This window comes from Pseudomyrmex gracilis, unplaced genomic scaffold (assembly GCF_002006095.1).
Source record: "Pseudomyrmex gracilis isolate BER0280 unplaced genomic scaffold, ASM200609v1 scaffold_88, whole genome shotgun sequence".
Taxonomy (NCBI): Eukaryota; Metazoa; Arthropoda; class Insecta; order Hymenoptera; family Formicidae; genus Pseudomyrmex; species Pseudomyrmex gracilis.
The window spans coordinates 140,005-155,156 of NW_018020672.1; the positions used below are offsets into that span (position 1 = coordinate 140,005).

The 15,152-nt window shown below is 36.8% G+C and overlaps 4 protein-coding genes across 8 annotated transcripts in view; 1 reads left to right on the forward strand and 3 right to left on the reverse strand.

The window, feature by feature from the left end:
- Nucleotides 1-11: 11 nt before the first annotated feature.
- LOC109855417 (NADH dehydrogenase [ubiquinone] 1 alpha subcomplex subunit 9, mitochondrial) lies at nt 12-2,045 on the reverse strand. The gene is made up of 7 exons (XM_020429655.1): nt 1,945-2,045; nt 1,552-1,760; nt 1,170-1,463; nt 914-1,080; nt 703-834; nt 424-613; nt 12-304 (listed from the first exon to the last, which is right to left on the reverse strand). The coding sequence occupies exons 1-7, from the start codon at nt 1,982-1,984 to the stop codon at nt 122-124; spliced, it is 1,215 nt and encodes a 404-aa protein (XP_020285244.1). The 5' UTR covers nt 1,985-2,045; the 3' UTR covers nt 12-121.
- A 91-nt stretch (nt 2,046-2,136) lies between these two features.
- On the forward strand, nt 2,137-3,250 carry LOC109855419 (homologous-pairing protein 2 homolog). Its single transcript, XM_020429657.1, has 2 exons — nt 2,137-2,525; nt 2,620-3,250. The coding sequence occupies exons 1-2, from the start codon at nt 2,373-2,375 to the stop codon at nt 3,070-3,072; spliced, it is 606 nt and encodes a 201-aa protein (XP_020285246.1). The 5' UTR covers nt 2,137-2,372; the 3' UTR covers nt 3,073-3,250.
- Nucleotides 3,251-3,343: 93 nt separating this feature from the next.
- On the reverse strand, nt 3,344-8,181 carry LOC109855415 (A disintegrin and metalloproteinase with thrombospondin motifs 1-like). Its single transcript, XM_020429650.1, has 14 exons — nt 7,934-8,181; nt 7,084-7,362; nt 6,835-6,924; nt 6,527-6,713; nt 6,328-6,421; nt 6,043-6,172; nt 5,653-5,801; nt 5,524-5,576; nt 5,263-5,389; nt 4,902-5,045; nt 4,629-4,758; nt 4,415-4,522; nt 4,056-4,309; nt 3,344-3,799 (listed from the first exon to the last, which is right to left on the reverse strand). Exons 1-13 carry the CDS (start codon nt 7,991-7,993, stop codon nt 4,076-4,078), a joined length of 1,785 nt encoding a protein of 594 aa, XP_020285239.1. The 5' UTR covers nt 7,994-8,181; the 3' UTR covers nt 3,344-3,799; nt 4,056-4,075.
- A 434-nt stretch (nt 8,182-8,615) lies between these two features.
- LOC109855383 (A disintegrin and metalloproteinase with thrombospondin motifs 8-like) overlaps nt 8,616-15,152 on the reverse strand; it is a 45,560-nt gene continuing 39,023 nt past the window's right edge. For all 5 annotated transcript variants that reach the window (XM_020429588.1, XM_020429592.1, XM_020429590.1 and 2 more), the window contains 7 exons: nt 13,352-13,478; nt 13,104-13,268; nt 12,863-12,989; nt 12,640-12,744; nt 12,133-12,284; nt 11,563-11,939; nt 8,616-10,229 (listed from right to left, as the gene is read on the reverse strand). In XM_020429588.1, the coding sequence (XP_020285177.1) occupies nt 10,087-10,229; nt 11,563-11,939; nt 12,133-12,284; nt 12,640-12,744; nt 12,863-12,989; nt 13,104-13,268; nt 13,352-13,478 (1,196 nt within the window). In that variant the 3' untranslated portion in view covers nt 8,616-10,086. The remainder of the gene's footprint in view (nt 10,230-11,562; nt 11,940-12,132; nt 12,285-12,639; nt 12,745-12,862; nt 12,990-13,103; nt 13,269-13,351; nt 13,479-15,152) is intronic.

Here is a 15,152-nt window from a genome sequence, read left to right on the forward strand (position 1 = left end):
GATCATGACTGATATTTAATTATATAACAATATACTCAACAGTATTCGCGCGCTTAAGGCGGTAGTAAGAGTATATCTTTCATTCTATATTTATGCCACATCTAGCGTGTTCAAAAGACGCTCAATGAATCGGAACAGTCGGTGGATCTGGAATAGGATCGAATTCGCCAACGCTTTCCATATATTGAGGATCTTTCTTGTACATTTTTAACTCCCAGTGCATTCGCGACTCCATCGTCGTTAATTCGACACCAAGATCTTCCAGAGTTGGCAGGTCTTTTTCTATTTTGTCAGAAATGCATTCCTGCAATACGTCAAATTAAAACATTTATATAGCACAATTTGTTCTAGTTTTGTATTGTAAAAATTCGGTCAAAACTTCGTAACTTTACTTTTAGAACAGCGATAAAAATTAAAACGTACTCTTTCTAATTTTTCCCACGATAAATATCCCGCTGGATAAGCGGGAGTTACTATTTCATTCAAAGTAACGAGAAGTTTGTAAAGCGGAGCATAATCCAGATCCCATCTTCTGTAGGAATACTCGTCTGGATCGCGCATCGTCAGCCGATGGAACCAGTCCACTATTTCAGACAATTTGTAACGATGCGGTCTACAATATACCGATGTAATATCAACATTAGTGTAAAATTAATTCACACGAATGAAAAAAAATTGCGAAATGCTATCGATCTATGTTACCCAACAAACTGGTAAGTTTTGCCAGCAGTGTTTTTAGGATCTTTCACGATAGCCGCAATACCTCCAGCGATATCGTATACAGCCACTGGCTGCTTTTCTGTTTGTTCACCTTTTTTCCACATTGGTACAGTTCTGTAAAGCAAACAACATTCATCATCAGATGTCTTGACAATTTCGTATCATGGTACGTATTTTTATTGATGCAAAGTACCCAAAGTGATGTCTCAGAAATTGGCAGTAGAAGCGAGTATATCGGTCCTCTTGACCCCATATGTCTGATGGTCGGACAATTGTAGCTTCAGGGAATTCTTCTCGCACTGCAAGCTCACCTAGCCATTTTGTGCGAAGAAATTGAGAACCATCTTTTAACAAATGTGGCTTAACATAGAAAAAAGTTATAAAAATTATATACATATATTCAACACATAAGTTGCTCCATAGAAAATAAAAATATAAGTTTAAATTACTTCTGGCTCATCACTCGCGTTTAAGGCAGATACGTGAACAAAATGTTCAACATTTGCCTCTTTGCATAATCTAGCGAGTCTTCTGGCTCCATCAACGTGCACTTCGTGATAAGTAAAATTTCTTGTTTCCCAATCGCGTCCGATCAAATTGACAACAACATTGGAATACTTAATACATTGTCTTATTGAATCCTCGTCGCGCAGATGAAACGGATGGAACAATACTTGTCCGAGATCTCCGCAGAGTTTCAGAGGCAAACAATTGTACATATCACATCTGTAAGGTATTAGCAACTGCACAAATCAAGAGTTTAACAGTTAATATAAAGAAACAGCTTTTACTATCTTATCAGTTTACTAAATTACAATGTAATAAACCTGCCTGGGTGCCGATCTTGCCAAGGCGATTGGCTACATATCTGCCAACAAATCCAGTTGCACCGAACAGCGTACACACAATTCCATTGAAAGAACTACGACCACCTGTGCCTCTCTTCAAAGAGGCTGTGGTTGGATGTTTGATGCTTCGTGGCTGCGACGAGTAATGATTCGTTTGCACAGCGACAGCCGCGATGCATGTTGTTTGTTTTTCTAAAATATATACAACAAGGATAGAGTGCAAAGAATATTGGTTATATAATTCATAAACAATTTGAATTACATATGCATATAGGAACAATAGTAAAATTGTAAGTTTGGTAAAATAATATTAGAGTTTTATCTTGTAAAAACAAAGTGAATCACATTATTGCAAGACTTGAATGACAGTATTTACTTGCTGCTTGCAGAGTGTATCTTGGAATCAAGGCGGCCATCTTTGTCGGCCCATATGACCGCAAAAAATTTTTTGATCAGATTCTGACTCCTCACGCAGCAAGAAGATAATGACCAATTTTCATGAGTTACATTTGGTACGCAGTTTAGTTTCGTGCGCCAGTAGTGTACATTGGAAGTACGGAGTCATGTACACGGAACCTCTCTTCAGTCGGTTATATCGGGTTCTGCTTTGTGCTGTGTTTATATTTTTTTGCGCGCTACAAACACCGAATCGCGCGAACTCTAGCCACTATAAAACCGAACCAAACCAAACACCGGATCGATCTAGTATTTTAAAGGTTATTTGATGCAGGGGTGATACGGTATAAGATATACACGTGTAAATTTCGAGATATATTTCTCCGAATAAAAAAAAAACAGAAAAAAATGGCGAAGTCAGCTATTTACAAATATATGAAGATGCAGAATAGGCCGTACAGCGTGAACGACATTGTTATGAATTTGCATAACGAATACAATAAGTCTGCGGTTCAAAAGGCAATAGACCAATTGGTGACAGACGGGCAGCTATTTGCAAAAGTAGAACAAGAATCTTTTTTATTGCATAAGATTTAATGGAAATGTATTTTTACAAAAAAGAACCTGTCTATAATTTGTTTTCTGCTTTGTACAGGTCTATGGCAAGCAAAAAATATATTGCATTTATCAAGATGCGGAGTATGACACTGATGAGCTAATGAGAATTGACAAAGAGCTACAGTCTCATGCCAATGACGTAGAGAATAAATATCAAGAGGTAATGAAGGAATTGAAGGAACAAGATGCTCTTTTAGATTCTCTAAAATCGAGTTTATCACTGGAAGATGCGCAAAAAGAAAAATTAACTTTGGAAGAAAGCGTGAAACAGTCAACACACAAACTGAATGATTTAAAGAAAACGACTGGTAGTCAGGATTTACGCGAGTCCAAACGAAAGGTGGAAACAGAATTGGATGAATATAAAAGTCAATACTTAAAAAGAAAAAGAATGTGCATTGAAATAATAGATTGTATTTTGGAAAATTATTCTGGCACCAAAGAAGAACTGTACGATGAAGTAGGCATTAATCCAGTAACAATAAAATAAATTAAAGTCAGTAGGCTTTTCTATTTTTTTTTTTTTTTTTTTTTNTTAAGATTTCTTACACAACACTATTGGAAGTGTGGAGTAAGAGTTTTAATGTTTTGTTTTGTTTTTTTTTAATTTAAAATAAATGTTTAACTAGTGTTAAATAATAATTTCCATACTTTCAAAGCAGAAATTTCATCTGAATTCATAGTTTATTTACGCAAACACTTTAAACGAGGTAACATTGCGTTACGCGTCATTATTAAAGATTTATAAATTACGCAGTAAATAATCAAATGTTTTATATTTTGTTTTACATGTTTTTTAGTTTTGCAAATATGGATAACTTATGGATAACTCTGTGTCCATAAGTTATGTAATTTATGTTAAATTACAACAATCGTTTTTTACAATTTCATATAAAAGACAATACAGTCAAAATGTCCAAACAAAAAAAAAACTAACTTTGTGTACTAATATATGCGATTGAAGCAACAGTAGTTTCCGAATCATTTGTATGTAGGAAAATTGTCAATACCGTGTGAACGTACATTTGCACAGTTTTTCTTCAATGTATTTGGAGTGTATTTACACACAAAGGACCAATATTTGAGATGTAATAAATTTTTAAAAGAGCGGTATAGGTTTGTTTATAATTACAGTTTTTTTTTCGCATATTTATATAGTGTTTCATTGCGGATATAGAGATATACACTGCAGGAAGTATGTCAGCATACGTGGTGTCCTGTAAATACAAAGATTAAAAAGAATATTTTTTAGATATAGCAAAAAGTACAAATTATATTTTAGTTCGTGCGTGAGAACTGAATGGCATATATATATATATGTATATATATGTATATTCAAGTGTAATTTTTTTTATACAAAAGCGAGAAAAGATTTACTTTGAAACTGAAAATGCAAACAGTTTGAATATACAGTTAAAAAAATATACGTTTCTCTTTTTCTTGTAATTTTAAGCAAGTATCAATAGTTTCCACCTCAATATTCATAGTTAGTTCTATGAAAGAATCTTCTCCATTCTCTTCCTTAATCTGTCCCTCAGTCTCTCTGGCATTCTGTCCCACACACGTTCCTTCACTCTGTCCTTCACCCTGTGCAACAGTTTGTCCAGCCACGGAATCTTCTTTATCACTTGGTGTGTGAATTTCGGGATGAACTCCTTGATCGAGATCTTCTTCTTCTGCTCCTTCGTGAGTATTCCTTCCACGACGCATTTGCCATTTAAACAATACTATAAAAAAAGATACACCAAAGAACATTCAATCGTTACAGTTAATAATATATTTTCTATATGTATCTGAAATATAAAAAAAAAAAGATATAACGCGCTTCTTACCAATCCGTCGCCACAGGGAGACCCTTCCGCCGCTGGCGCTGTTGCTCTGCAAAAATCTTGGAATTCGGGATATTCGCATTCCAACCGAGTGCAGACGGTAGAATCGTTCTGCAAAATAATCTCATGCAACTTTTCCGAAGATTGTGAAACTGCTCTGTAAATGTGTCGCAAAAAAAGTCATCAGTGTTTTCCAAGAGCATTCAACCGAACTTACAGCATTACACGCTTTTGTTCCTAAAACCTGATAACACTGTTCATCCAACGACATCAATTTTCCGGGCAAAACACGCTCCACTTGTATACCGGATATAGGCTCGTTGTAAAGACACTTTGCTCTGTCTTCGCTGAAACAACACGATCGATTCGAATTTATTTTTTATTCACGGTGTTCTGTTTACGTTTATTTTTAAAACATTTATATGTTGAAATAAAATTTCTTATATCTTTTAACTTATTCTCAAGCGTAAGTCGTACAACACCTACTTACTTGATGAACTTGTAAAACGCGTTTATGCTGCACGAGGACCACTCGAATCCGTTATCCGATAGCATAAGTCCGTTGGTCATGATAAAACCGTCAAAAGCAGAGCAGTCTCCGGCTTTCGGATTGCCATCGTGACGCGCTCCTATCCTGTAATATTAGCGAAGAAATCTCTCGTCAACCGATTCGACAAATTATCTAGTAAAAGATATATATTTTCTCTTATTAAAATTAATTTTAGATATTTTTTTATATAAAATTAATTTTAGATGTTTTTTTTCATATACAATTAATTATGGATGTTCTTTCATATTGTGCTACAAATTACGATTGTAAAGACATCGTTATGAAAAATACGGTGACTTACAAATGACCGACTTCATGAGCCGTCGGGATAATACCGGCGTATCCGCCGTTATCCTCGACAAGTCCCACCGCCTCGGACGATTGCTTTGTTGCGTTTCTATCGCATGCGCCGGCCACATACGCGTAACCTGTGAAGACAAATTATTTTATTTTCGTAATTTCGCTTTTTTAGCAAAAGTTTTTTATTTTTACAATATTTAACGCGCAACACATGAAAGTATCAGTCTCACCTAGAGTGAAAGTGTCGCAACACAAGTCTTACCTAGAGTGGAAGTGTCGCAATAATCGTCGGTAAGCATGTTGCACAGGTCAAGACTGAAATAACAGATAATGTTATCTTGTCGTCAAGTGTTACGAGCGAGTTTCACAATTTTTTATTAAAGGAACTCACCTCGTCATAGCAATTGCGAAATCGTAAAAATCTGTCGGGAATCTGGTTTCGCGATAGAAGTAATCCGCCATACCGCGCAGAGCGAGATCCGCATCCACGGACGTATCTTTAAAGAGACTATTTTGCAAGTAAGGAGTCGCGTCTTTATCCTGGAACGACAACAAATTTATGTTGGGACACACACGTAATTCTGTGTATTACATTTTTTTTGTATATTTATTAATTAAACTTAAATAACATATTTTTTTAAAAATGTGTGCGCACACATTAAATTCTAATAATATTTGACGCAAATAAAAAAGTTAACCGTGCTTATTCTTGAGAAACGTAAAATCTAAGAGACTGTTATTTGCGTGAGTAATAATAATGATGTATAATCATTAAACGTACTGCGGCTATAATTATTCCTGCGATATTGAATCGTATTTTGGGCGTCGTTAGCAAACGATATCTGAGATCGACCGCGTTCCAAAATGAGAGCAAATACGTTAGAGCGTGATCGAGATCTTCGCCGAGTTTTCTGCAACAAAGCAGTTACTATTTTTTTTAATATGCAAATTATTTAAAATGGTGTTTGGACTAGATATTTTACAAAAAGTAAGAAATTTATTAAGAAAAAGTATTTTTTCTTGTTTGTGTTTACTGTCGTCATTAAATATGTTTTTCATCACTTACTCAAATTCCCCATGATCGATTACCACCAATACTTCTGGATAAATAATTTGCGGCGCATCACGTTTTGCTCTGTGGTTTTCGGGATTTGTTATTTCTAAAAAAAAAACAAATACGAAATTTTAATGATATTAACTGTAAGAAAGAAAAGACCTTTTTCGAAATCTCTTTGCGTAGATTTTGTTTACAAAAATCAACTTACTGAAATCACTGTATTCGGACGGAGGAACTTTGTAAACTATATGATGATCCGTGTAAGAGAAATTGTCATCGTCGTCATTCGTTTCGTTTGCAACCGACTTGAGAAGATTCGTTTTTTCCTGGACAATTTTTTTCAAAACTCGTCCGGGTATAGATTTTATGACAAATGAATTTTTGAGTATCCCGTTCTGTAACACATCAATTTAAACGTACGAGAGAACTTTAAAAACATATATATATATATATATATATGTATATATTTATTTATTTAATTTCACGTGAATAATCTTGTAAAAATTGTTTTCTTACCAAACGTACTCCACCATCGGAGTTGGGAGTTAGCAGAAGCGAGCTCGAACTGTTTACATCTTGCAGCATTACTCCTATAGAATTCAAAGCCTGTAATAAAGATGATTGATTAATGATGAATTGTGCGATAATTAAAAGAGAGAAAAAGAGATTTATAGAAACAATGGAGATATCAACTTTTATGCAAAATGTAATAATTAATATACATTTAATTTATATTTCTATCGATAGATCGAAGTAAAAACCAACCTGAGGTATTTGCCTATACTGTAATCCCTCAGGTGCTTCCGGCTTAGACTTGGCAAACCACACAGGTGTGTTTTTGGTAGCGAGAATTCCTTCCGTAGGATTCAAGTACAATTTGATGTCTTCGTTGAACGCTTTTAGCTTCAATTCGGATGCCTCGTCGTCAGAATCTTCTTGTTTCGTAAAACGATGTTGCACGGGCACTACTTCGTACTCGGGTACAAGATGATGTGGGGTGTGAAAAATTGCCATCACTTCTTTTGGCGTCATGTGATCGTGAAGCTGAAATTGCAACTTTTGCTTCCTGATATTTGTTTCCAAGACGTTTCCGTTTCTTTCTGCGCGAATTAAGAGAGTACTGGATACCCAACTATAGAGGCCTGTAAATCGACGTTTCTGATATTTCGTTTTGTGTATTTACTGCATCAAATCCAAAATGCTTCTATAGAAATAAATAAATTGTGCTAAGAGAGTGCGCTCGTTCTTTGGAATGTCAAAATTCAGCATAAATTTTTTCTTACACAGTTTTCTTCTATAATCTCATCATATATTCATGTATGTAGAATTATTTCTAAGTTTCTGTACGTATTATTTTACACTGAATTAGTGCACTAAGTACGACTAAAAAGAACCTAATGAAACACTCAGATTATGGTCGTGAATGTCTAGTTGATGAGAAAAAAAGATATTTGTGATGACAGAATAGGATATCATATAAAAGAAAAAAAATTAGAAATTCGAAAAATTTAGGTGTCTAAAACGTCGATTTACTTTATCTAGGTCTCTATAGTCGATATCCAATCTCCTCTTAATCATCAACAATTGAAAACACTGGTTATCGAGTTGAAATTACCTGCTCGCATTGTACAAATGGCGTTCCGGCCAGGCATAATAGAAACACGGTGAGAAGCATCTTTACAAGTGCTTCCGAGAAGAAGATCTGGTTTTCAACAATTTCGCGCTTTTCTCCGAACAATAAGATGTAAAGTGCAAATTGCGAATCTTCCTCGCATGCGCGCGATGTTTCGGGATTACTCGAGGCTGATGATATTCGAGACTACTTTTTTTTCGCGCGAGCTTGTAACTCGAATACAAAAGGGGAACTATTTTGAGCCCCAATATAAGGTGAACCGCGGTGTTTGCTTTGCTTATGATTAATACAGGCAAAACACCTGTACATATAACGCGATGGTTTGCGATAAAGTGCGATAATATGGAAAAGAAATTGTACAAATTCATAATTCTTTCGCGACAGACGACATACAGTGGATACATGAATTAAACATCCTCAAAGATTAGAGCGCGAGATGTTTATATTGTCATTTTTGACTCGCAAAAGTTGAAAAAAAGTTTGTTTCTAAAGGAGTTTCTAGAGAAAAACGCATCGTTAATACATCGTAAATACATTGTTAGGGCAATACACTCTTAAATAGTTTAGAAAACAAAATAGTTGAAAAAACGAAGGAGAAAAATTTCAGCGTTCAAAGAGAGAATCAGTCAAATTTCTAACAAGTAGAAATGGTCATTTACACGCATTGACAGAATAACATTTATTACAAGAATTACTGTTATTACATCAACAGAATTTCGTAAATAATGTCTAGTTTTATATAAGAAATCATCTGCGATAAAGCTGTTAATAGCATTCAAAAGTTCGATTAATTTTCCAAAACCGACGACACGTCCGCGCATTCGATCCACGTGTGATTGATGCATGTGCCTGTCACAAAGTATAACGCAAGTTCAGATACCATAAATAATTATTACGTTCTCCTGAAGGACATCGAATTCTTTCTCTTTGTACAAAGATTATGACTTTGAATGACATATTTTGATGTCTGCTCGCTGTCAAATAAATCGTTTATCACGCGCTACGAACGTAATTCGACTTGATCGCGTGTGTGGACACATCCTCGGTAATTTCAGACTCGCGTCAATAGCGAAGTAACATAAAAAAAAAATGTAACGTATGTTATTACGTGCGTTTTATTATCATCAATCATGCGTTTGCAATCTATCATCTGCGGCTACTGCAGATCTTGATGGCGACGAGTTTTGCAGAAAATATATATTTCGTTCTTAATTAAACGATTAATTAGAATACCAAGAGATACAGAGTATAAGTAAACAAGTAAAAAAATGTGAATCTGCAAAATGCAATAATTAAACAGAGGCAATTCAACTATCGATAATAACAATTTTCTTTTAGTGAGATCTGTTCAGAATTTATATACAAATATGTACGAATAACATAAATCACGTTGTCGTATACACGCATAATTGCGGAAAGAAAAATAAGAACCATAGGTGAATAGATGCAGAAACATAAGACAATGATTTAAAATCATTCCCATTTATTGTCTTGCGCTATACAGTTTCTTCGTGATTTCCATCCGAAATGGCTCCGTCCGCACGCGCGCTTGCGACACGCGCGCGCGTGACGCACCTGTGCCGTGTGGCGAGTCCTTCGCGAGATCCGCTAGCTCCTTACCGAATAAATACAAGCCCAGTCGAAATACCGCACCGATTGATAGTCCAGTCTGTTTTTTGTATATTTATTTTTCTCTTTAGATTCACTATACGTACGGTACGTATTTCGAGGCTCGCGGTAATGTACCACTACAACGTAAAAAGTTACATGTGTGTGTGTCGGGAGGTATGAGATTGCGCAGCTCTGCTTGAAAAATCCGATGTGCGGTCTCACGTTCGTCGCGCAATCGATGATAAACCGCAAATCGTGAATTTGGCAGTCTCTCCGCGAGAAAGAGAAGACACAAGAGGGATCAACCCCGTCTCTCCCCCCTCTTCCCGTTTTGTCAGTGCGACGCTTTTTATTTCCGGATGCCATCACGACGGCTTGCGGGCGATAACATTCCTTGATAATTGTCCGTGACGGAAAAACGTATGAAAACGTAAACAAAGCTATCGAATCGATTTTCGTTTTTTTTTTTTTTTTTTTTTTTTTTTTTTTTTTTTTTTTTTTTTTTTTTTGTTGCGTTCGTTGTGTTAGTCAGCACAGATTGTCTTCAGGGACGCGCAGCAACGACTCTTCACAGATTGTAGATGGCACAGCCATGTTCCCAGCCTGTCAATCATATTCGCGCAATCTGATCCCACGTCCGTACATTCATCGGCCTCTGTTTCTAAAACTGGATAAACACAAAAAAAAAATGTAATTATCGACGTTGGCAAGTCACACGAAATTTTGGCGAAGAAGAGAGAAGTTCGTCGCGAACACTCGTTCGTCTACAAAATATTACAAAATATATATTTCTTTTATTAATAATAAAAAAAAAATTAACACACTTTTTTACACGCGATTTTTAAATACGCTTCTCTCATCTGCGAGAAGAAAATTTCTTTGTCTTCGAAGAATTCAAACTGGCAACTTTAACTTTGAACTATAAATTAAATGGAAAAATGAGATCGTAATTTGCACGTTAATTGAATAGATGATAAGTCGATACATTTTATATGACGTACAATTAGAGCGCGATGGAAACATTAACATAGAATAAAATTAAGTGTGTGTTGCAACAACGAGAATATAAATCGAGTATTGAAGTTTATTAGTAATTCCATAAGAGAAAGAGAGAGAACGTAAGTGTATTGTCGCTGTTGTTTTGCGTGGTAAGGTAAGTAATTACATGTACAAAAGTATTACACACACTTGTTTTTTTTTTTTCACTGTCTTGCTAGTGAATTCGATGAGCGAAGAAATGTGTGAGCGAACGAATGGTTTTGCGTTTGGAATGCTTGTGTGCATTTTTGTCGAGGGAATAACGAGAGTCACGCAAATATTCCAAGTCTTCAAAGGATCATTGTTAGAATTTTTGTTTCGAACATGTTCGAGAGAATCGAGATGGAAGTCCAAGCAAAAGTGAGACATGTTCCTCTTTTTCTAGAAGGATACACGAATTATGTACAAGAGATAAATAACGTTAAACTGAAGAAATGACCTTTTCTGTGTTAATTTCATTATGATATTATTTGCTTTTGTTTCGTTGAGTTTCAATGTTAACAAATTCACGAAGAAAACAATTAGAAGAAAATCTAATCGGCTGAGAGACACATGAGACAGAAATTTCAACTCACAACTCTTCTCGTGTGATGTTAATAACAAAAAAGAGAGACAGAAGTCGGAGAAAGGGGAGGGATATGTTACACGGAATGATAATAAATTGCGAGTAATTTATCGCGCAGTCGCAGAAGGAACCAATCGCTTGTCTCGAAAAAAGTTCCTCGCGCAATAAAAAACTTCGACGAGAAAGTGAACAGAATTAGGAAGAGTCTCGACGAAGAGGAGAAGAGCGCGCGCACACACATACACATACACAAAAAAGATGATCGGGCGCAAAATCGTCGAACCTATACAAATCACATGCAAGAACCGAGAGGAAGACTCGTCCCGAGAAGAAATAGAAGGGGAGGTATAAAAATTAAATAGCGATGATGTGAAGAATACGGATCTGATTCTCTTACCGCGGCCGTTATTTCGAAGGCCGTTCTGATATCCCGTCGTGGTCGTCGTGGAAAGCGACATCACGCTGTTCCGATATCTGAACGGACTAATTATCGGACCGTTAGTGACCTTCGGAGTGGTACTGACGGTGTTAAACAAGTTGAAGAAACTGAAGCTTCTCCTGGTGGTGGTCGTGCCGCCACCAACGTTCCTATTACTATCGTTATCGTTATAGTATTTGTACCGATCGGTGTACAAGTCGTTCGCGGTTGTCTGTGTGTATTTGAATAGCGGTAGTGTGACGCGTTTGTAAGAATTAGTCGACGTCGTTATCGTCGTAGTCGACGCGGTCACGCTCGTTAACGGCGTGCTCTGCGTCGTCGGTTCCCATGGAGACCTGCGTGGCATATATTATCATGACGTTACTTACTACTGTACAATGTGTGTTGCAGTGTGCGTTCCGTTTAATTGCTGTGTGTGTTTGCGGTAATATCGATGAAAAAATAAATAAATAAATAAATAAAAACGTCATCAATCTTAATGCGGATTTGACGCGATTTCTCTCATTACAAAAGTTGTTCGATCATTACCTGTAGTCTGTATTGTTATACTGAGCGAATATCGGCCGATTTTGCTGAGCGGGATTGAATATGCTGTCCCGGCGAACGTACGTCGGTATGTTCTGCGTGTAATCCGGTATGATGTTCTCGTGTTCCGCCACGCACTTTCCGTTCAGGCAGTACTGGAAAGCAACATATCGATGATCGGTGATTAACATCTGTGCAAAGACACACCGGAAAAATTATGCGCCGGGTTACGCCGGCGATGTGTGTCGTCTTGACTTGTGAAATTACATAACGTGACACCGTGACATTCGTAGTATTCGTACACCGTATTCGTGTACAACGTCAGTTTGATTGTAATTACGTGTTACAGGTGCTACGAATAACAGACACACTGTGCGAAAGTTACATATGACGGAAGATACAAATAAAAAAAAAAAAAAAAAAAACCAATGAGAGAAATCAGCTTCTTTCTTTTCGGGAGCAAAATGTCATTCTCGATGTAAATAATTTTTTTTTTTTTATATTCTCTACCTGACCGTCTCCGCAAGGTGAACCTTCCGCCGCCGGACGATACGCGACGCAATATCCCGAACCGGCGTCGAAGCAGAACAGCTGAGCGCAAACTCGATCATCTTTCTAAATGTGCACACAAACAAATATAACGTGAAACATTAATAAAAATTGTGAAAAAAATTGTACCAAGTTTGTTTTTAAAACAAACACGGAAAGATATGAAAACTATTATGAAACATACAAAACAAGCGCTTGTTCCGCGGTCTTTCCGGCATTGCGCGTCCAAAGACAGCAGCTTTCCCGGAAGCACTCTCGGTAGCGCCTCGTCCTCGTGAGGTGCGTTGTATAAGCACGTCGCTGTGTCACCGCTAAACAAAAAAAAAAAAAACAAACAGATCGAGACGTGAATGCACGTTACACTTTTCAACGGTTTGCACACATTTTTTTCTTAAAAAAACATCCGTTTTACAGATCGGACTTACTTCAGGAAGTGATGGAAGGAGGACACGCTGCAGTGGGACCATTTGAAGCCCTTCTCGGTGTGACGAAGATCGCTCATGATGTATCCGTCCTCCCAGCGGCACTTTTCCGCGCCCGGTCCGCCGAGATAACTAGGCGGCGGCGAACCATCGTGAACGGCACCCAATCTGTCGCAGAACGGAATTGTTGAGCAAATCGCGAGAAGATTAGGAAGCTAATAATTTTTCATAATTTTTTTTTCTACGCTTACAGGTGGCCCACTTCGTGCGCGGCGACAATGATACCGCTGAATCCACCGGTGTCCTCTATGATAGCGACCGAATTCACCTTCTCGAGACGCTTATTCACGACGCAGGCTCCGCCAACGTACGCGAATCCTGCGCGGAAAGAATATTCTTTAGCACGCTTCTCGTTTGCGCGTTGCCACGTTTTGCGCAGCTTATTATTACTACCAAGACTATTGTATCGATATTATTAAACAAGCTGTCTTGTTAAAATTGATACTCGAGAAAGAGCGTCAAAATCACTTCACCGTAAACTCACGCGTATTAATTGTTAACGAGATAATATTTGAAATACTCGTGTGTATACAAAATTTGACTTATTATTATTAATCGAGTTCGAGAAGATTAGGGTTTAAGGTGAAGAAGCGCGTTTGTTAATTCACCATATTGATATATAGATATTTATATTACTGTATCGCAAATTGTCGAGTTACGAAGATTAATGATAATATTAATCCTTCGCCTGCAGACACGGGTCTTTCAGACTCAACTCAAAAATTGCGCATCGGTGTTTCTAGTAAAAATCAGTTTTTTTAAACATTTACATCTTCGAACCTACTAGAAATTTTTTCAATTTGTTTTTTTTTTATCGACGCAGAATCGTTCAGACTTTCGATTCAAAAAAACAAAATTCAAAAATATTGATTTTTCGCGGAAATATTTGAGACTTTAGAGTCGCGTGGGTCTCACAGACCCAGTCTGTCTTATTCGTAGGTCATTTTTTGAGGTCTACAGACGAAAGGATTAATTCGCTTTTGTAAGAGCAAGTGCGTTAAAATGTTGAGTAAGGAGTTAAATCGATAAATGCGGCATGCAACATCCCGGTTATTTTTATTGCCTGATAGTCGCCGAGAGAATTAGCTGATGTATTACATATTAATATTATTGTTCGCAGTCAGGGTGTCTGCATATACATTAATAACGAATCGGTCGATCGATCGGAATATGTCATCCCATTCTCCCACTCTTTTCCCCCCGCTGTTTTCACTTTCCCAATGCGACGATATCGATCGATACATCGTCTCTCGACGATGGTAAATTCAGAGTGATTTCAGGGACTTACCAAAGACCATCATCCATGACAGTAATGCAGCCAAAGATACAACAAGAGACGTGAATTATTATCAGGAGAAATACAGAAGAACAAAGAGGATAAGAGTGTGTGTGATGTGAAAAAAAAATATAAAACAAAAATTGAACTTTAGACTAACTCCTGTTTTCGAAAGGGCAATGTGTGTTTTTCGCCGCGAGCGAAACATCGCGTGTTATCTCCATTCGGAGACCAGTTCGTTGTAGAAATAAAATATAGTATGTACATAAATGTAAAGATAGTAAAAAAAAAAAAAAAAAATAGTTTTTGTCAATACAGTGGCGGATTATGACGCAACAGACTTTTTAAAATCTTTTATAAAAATAGAAAGAGATTGCACTCACTGTAATATTTAATTATACTAAAATTTTGATTTATTTACTGATTCTTTCCATGATATTACAAAAAAGTTTCGATTTCCGCCACTGTGATGTATAGATGTTGAAATCGAGCACACATATGCAATAGATATAAACACATATAGAAGTAAGTTTAAGCAACTGTGCAAGGAAACAGCAGAAGTTCGAAGGAGGAGTATAAAAATCGCTTGACGCATTCTCGTTGTAGAATTGCAATTTGCATGATGCGCGTACGATGTCGAAGATCATTGCGCCATGAGAAGAGAAGAGTATAAGGCATTAGCGGAAAATAGTATATATTTAGATAAGACAAGTAAT

Coding starts and splice junctions, on each gene's coding strand:
- LOC109855417 (XM_020429655.1), bottom strand. CDS start 1,984: ATGGCCGCCTTGATTCCAAGATACACTCTGCAAGCAGCAA. Junction 1,761..1,944: donor ATACACTCTGCAAGCAGCAA/GTAAATACTGTC, acceptor TATATATTTTAG/AAAAACAAACAACATGCATC. Junction 835..913: donor TTTCTGAGACATCACTTTGG/GTACTTTGCATC, acceptor TTTGCTTTACAG/AACTGTACCAATGTGGAAAA.
- LOC109855419 (XM_020429657.1), top strand. CDS start 2,373: ATGGCGAAGTCAGCTATTTACAAATATATGAAGATGCAGAATAGGCCG. Junction 2,526..2,619: donor ACGGGCAGCTATTTGCAAAA/GTAGAACAAGAA, acceptor TGCTTTGTACAG/GTCTATGGCAAGCAAAAAAT.
- LOC109855415 (XM_020429650.1), bottom strand. CDS start 7,993: ATGCTTCTCACCGTGTTTCTATTATGCCTGGCCGGAACGCCATTTGTA. Junction 6,422..6,526: donor GTCCGAATACAGTGATTTCA/GTAAGTTGATTT, acceptor TTTTTTTTTTAG/AAATAACAAATCCCGAAAAC. Junction 5,390..5,523: donor TTGCGACACTTCCACTCTAG/GTAAGACTTGTG, acceptor TTGTCTTCACAG/GTTACGCGTATGTGGCCGGC.